Source organism: Lagopus leucura, unplaced genomic scaffold (assembly GCF_019238085.1).
Source record: "Lagopus leucura isolate 7727_CA_CO unplaced genomic scaffold, USGS_WTPT01 43808-0_obj-0_obj, whole genome shotgun sequence".
Lineage (NCBI taxonomy): Eukaryota > Metazoa > Chordata > Aves > Galliformes > Phasianidae > Lagopus > Lagopus leucura.
This window is the reverse complement of record NW_024966036.1, coordinates 1-3,767: the sequence shown is the minus strand read 5'-3', so window position 1 is coordinate 3,767 and position 3,767 is coordinate 1. Positions and strand designations below refer to the sequence as shown.

Sequence of the window (3,767 nt, the reverse complement as noted above, 5' to 3'; positions counted from 1 at the left end):
GTCGGGGAGCAGTCAGACAGCTCACCGTGCACACACATGAGAAATTCCTGCTCCTCCACACCCTGCACCACCGCCAGTGCCGCTCCGCTCTGTGACGCACGCGGCAGCAGCGCAGCCGGGCAGCAGCGCCCTGAGCCCCCCGCCCTGGGGCAGCACACTGCGTGCCCACCGAGCCCTGCTGGCACTGGGCTGCCAGCTGCAGTCCCACATGGCTCCGTCCTCCCTGGTCACAGCAGCTTGGAGCGTTCACACAAAGAGCAGCTTCACCACAAGCCGCTGCCAGCTGTGAGCTCCTTACAGCGCACAGGGACCTGTAGCTCTCCTCCCTATGACCTTCCACTGCTGGATGCTGTTCTGCAGTTTCTCCTGGAGAATCTCATGTTTTTTGAGTTACTCCAGCTCACAGCCATCCCCTGCCCTTCTGGAGCACTTGCTAGGCTCCTGCTTAGAGCACTTGCTAGGTTCCTCCTCAATGCCTTTCCATATTCCGTCCCTCCTGGGTGGTCTCTGAAGTGAAGAATTAAACAAGCCCCGAAGGATGAACTCCTTTTAATGCCAGAGAAAAGCCCACCCGCAGATAAGAGAGGAGAGCTGCACCTCTGCTGGCTGCCCAGCTCTCCAGCCCCAGACACAGCACTGCACCGTGCGCCTGCAGGGCTGCTGCCCCATGGCACCACTGTGTGCTTGGACAGAGGGGCTGAGCTGCTGGGGCAGATGCAGCAGAAGAGCTGCTGAATTCCTCCACTTAAACACCGCCTGAATAGATCCATTTCACAGGTAGCGCTACAAAGGAATATTAAAATGTAGCCCTGAGCAAGGAGCCTCCTCCTTTGAATCACACCTGACTATTTACTTGGAAACGGAAGAAGCATAAAAACGCCCTTCGTGAGATAAGAGCTTTCGAGTGAAATATGACAAAAAGCGTGAACAGAACAAAGGAAAAATGACGAATCTGGAAGTTGGCTCAGATTTTGGGAGTGATGAAAATCTTCGGGAATGCATCAGAAAAAAAAAAAAGAAGCAGCGGCAACGCCTCCCGCGTGGGCTATAAAGGGCTGCGGGCAGGGGAAGCGCGCACTGCTGCCTGCGCTGCCAGCCCGCCGTGCCCGGCCTCTGCCCCACCATGAGCACCACTGTCCGGCAGTTCTCCTCCTCCACCTCCCTCAAGAGCCTGGGGGGCGGCTCCAGCAGGCTGTCCTGCGGCCGGGCGGCGGGCTACCGGGCCCCCAGCGTCCACGGCGGCTCCAGCAGCTACTCCATCTCCTCCCGCATCGTCTCGGGGCTCGGCGCCGGCTATGGGGGCGGCTACTGCGGCAGCGTTGGAGGGGGCCTCGGCGGGGGCTTCGGGGCCGGCTATGGGGCCAGCTATGGGGCCGGCTTCGGGAGCGGCTTCGGGGCCGGCTTTGGAGGCGGCTTCGGGGGCGGCGATGGCATCCTCCCGGCCGGCGAGAAGGAGACGATGCAGAACCTCAACGACCGCCTGGCCGTCTACCTGGACAAGGTGCGCGCCCTGGAGGAGGCCAACACCGACCTGGAGGTGAAGATCAGGGAGTGGTACAAGAAGCAGGGGCCCGGCCCCGAGCGCGACTACAGCCCCTACTACCGGACCATCGAGGAGCTGCGCAGCAAGGTGGGTGCGGTGAAAATCAAAGTCCACATTAACGTCACTTTTTAATAGATTAAATGGCAAGTTATTGGTCTGAAATAGGAAAACAGAGTGCCATGCCTGGAAATAAGTGCTGAGCGCTCTGCAGTCGGGGGCACACGGTGGCCTTGGCACTGCTTGTTGCTGAAGATGACACGCAGTGATGTTAAAGCCAGATCCTGCAGTTTCTAGCTTGGTGCAAGGCTGCGGATAGAAGTTAACAAAGAAAGGAGTGGCTGAGGGGATGTTTGTTCTTCGGGAGGTGCAAACACGAGAGCAAGGAAAAACCATGGGGAACCCAGCCATGGGGAGTCGGTGGTTCAGAGGTTCTTTGGGCAGATCCTTCCTTCCCCGCTGCAGCTGGGAAGCAAAGACATCCAGATTTGCACCTGGATTCCTTCTGGATATCCCCTGGAGCATCACAACTCACTGCGAGCATTTTATTAGCTTGTGGCTACAGAAATTACTGCTCATTAAATGGCCAATCCTTCTCAAAATCCCAGAACAAATATTTGGGTGTAATTATGACAGCCATTTGGGCGCCGTTGCTCCTCCTCAGCTCCTTTTCCTCCCAGTTGGGCTCTTTGCAGTGCCTGCGGTGCCATGGGCACGCTGCAACCCGCATGGGCAAGCGCTGCCAGGCAGCGGTGCAGCTCAGCATCACACTCTCTGCAGAGTCCTTGTGCAAGGCCAAGCTGGGGGGCAGGAGTTGGGTGCTGCTCTGGTCCTCTCGCACAAGATCTTCGCCAGCAGCATGCAACATTTTGTGTAATGACTTTTTCACTCCCTTTTCTGCTTTTTTTTTGGCCTAGATTCTTGCTGCAACTGTTGAGAATGCCAACATTGTCCTGCAGATTGACAATGCCAGGCTGGCAGCCGATGACTTCAGGACCAAGTAAGTGCAAAGCTCTCAGGGAAAGGAAGGGACAGGGCAGCATGCTCCACGCTGTGCTGTATGCACCTGGAGCTGCCCCACAGCTCCTGCTGCCTGCTGGTGGCCACAGGGTCCGGACAGTCCTGCACTGCAGAGTGCTGTGCATGCATCCCTGATGTGAGGTGCGGGCAGACATACACAAACTGGGGCAGGGAAGAGAAAAAGACTGCTATCAGCTGGACCCAAACTGAGACTGTGTGCATGTCGCCAGGTTTGAGACGGAGCAGGCCCTGCGCATGAGCGTGGAGGCCGACATCAACGGGCTGCGCAGGGTGCTGGATGAGCTGACCCTGTCCAGGGCCGACCTGGAGATGCAGATCGAGAACCTGAAGGAGGAGCTGGCCTACCTGAAGAAGAACCACGAGGAGGTGAGCGCAGCACCGGCACCCAGTGGGGCTGTAAGGTGCAGCCGGGCAGAGGGGGTCAGGCACGGGGCGCGGGGCCGTCCGCAAGCAGGGCTGTCACTGCTGTGTGTGTCACGCCTTTCCTTTTGCCCAGGAAATGAACGCGCTGCGCGGACAGGTGGGAGGAGAGATCAGCGTGGAGATGGACGCGGCTCCCGGCATCGACCTCACCAAGATCCTGGCCGAGATGCGGGAGCAGTACGAGAGCCTGGCAGAGAAGAACCGCAGGGACGCCGAGCAGTGGTTCTTCAGCAAGGTGAGCTCGACGCCCGCGGCTGCACGGCCACGGCTGCGCCCACGCCGGGCTGTGACGTGCGGCTCGGCTTCTTGCAGACGGAGGAGCTGAACCGCGAGGTGGCCATCAACACGGAGCAGCTGCAGAGCGGCAAGACGGAGATCACGGAGCTGCGCCGCACCATCCAGAGCCTGGAGATCGACCTGCAGTCCCAGCTCAGCACGGTATGCGGGGCCGCTGCCTGCCGGCGTGGGGATGGGGCCCTTCCCCGCCGCCCCCCTGAGCCCGTCCTCTCCTCCGCACGCAGAAAGCAGCACTGGAGGGCACCCTGGCCGACACCGAGGCGCGCTACGGCACCCAGCTGGCCCAGCTGCAGGCGCTGATCACCAGCGTGGAGGAGCAGCTGGCCGAGCTGCGCTGTGACATGGAGCGCCAGAACCACGAGTACCGGGTGCTGCTGGACGTCAAGAGCCGCCTGGAGCAGGAGATCGCCACGTACCGCCGGCTGCTGGAGGGCGAGGACGCCCAGTGCGTGGGGTTTGCATGGGC

General features: G+C 60.2%; 1 protein-coding gene across 1 annotated transcript; it reads left to right on the top strand.

Moving 5' to 3' along the window:
• Window positions 1-1,082: 1,082 nt before the first annotated feature.
• Window positions 1,083-3,755, top strand: LOC122192396 (keratin, type I cytoskeletal 14; the record flags this gene model as incomplete). The annotated part of the gene is made up of 6 exons (XM_042892938.1): window positions 1,083-1,630; window positions 2,458-2,540; window positions 2,791-2,947; window positions 3,078-3,239; window positions 3,317-3,442; window positions 3,526-3,755. Coding segments are annotated over exons 1-6 (1,265 nt in total), but the record flags the coding sequence as incomplete, so codon positions are not given.
• Window positions 3,756-3,767: the final 12 nt, after the last annotated feature.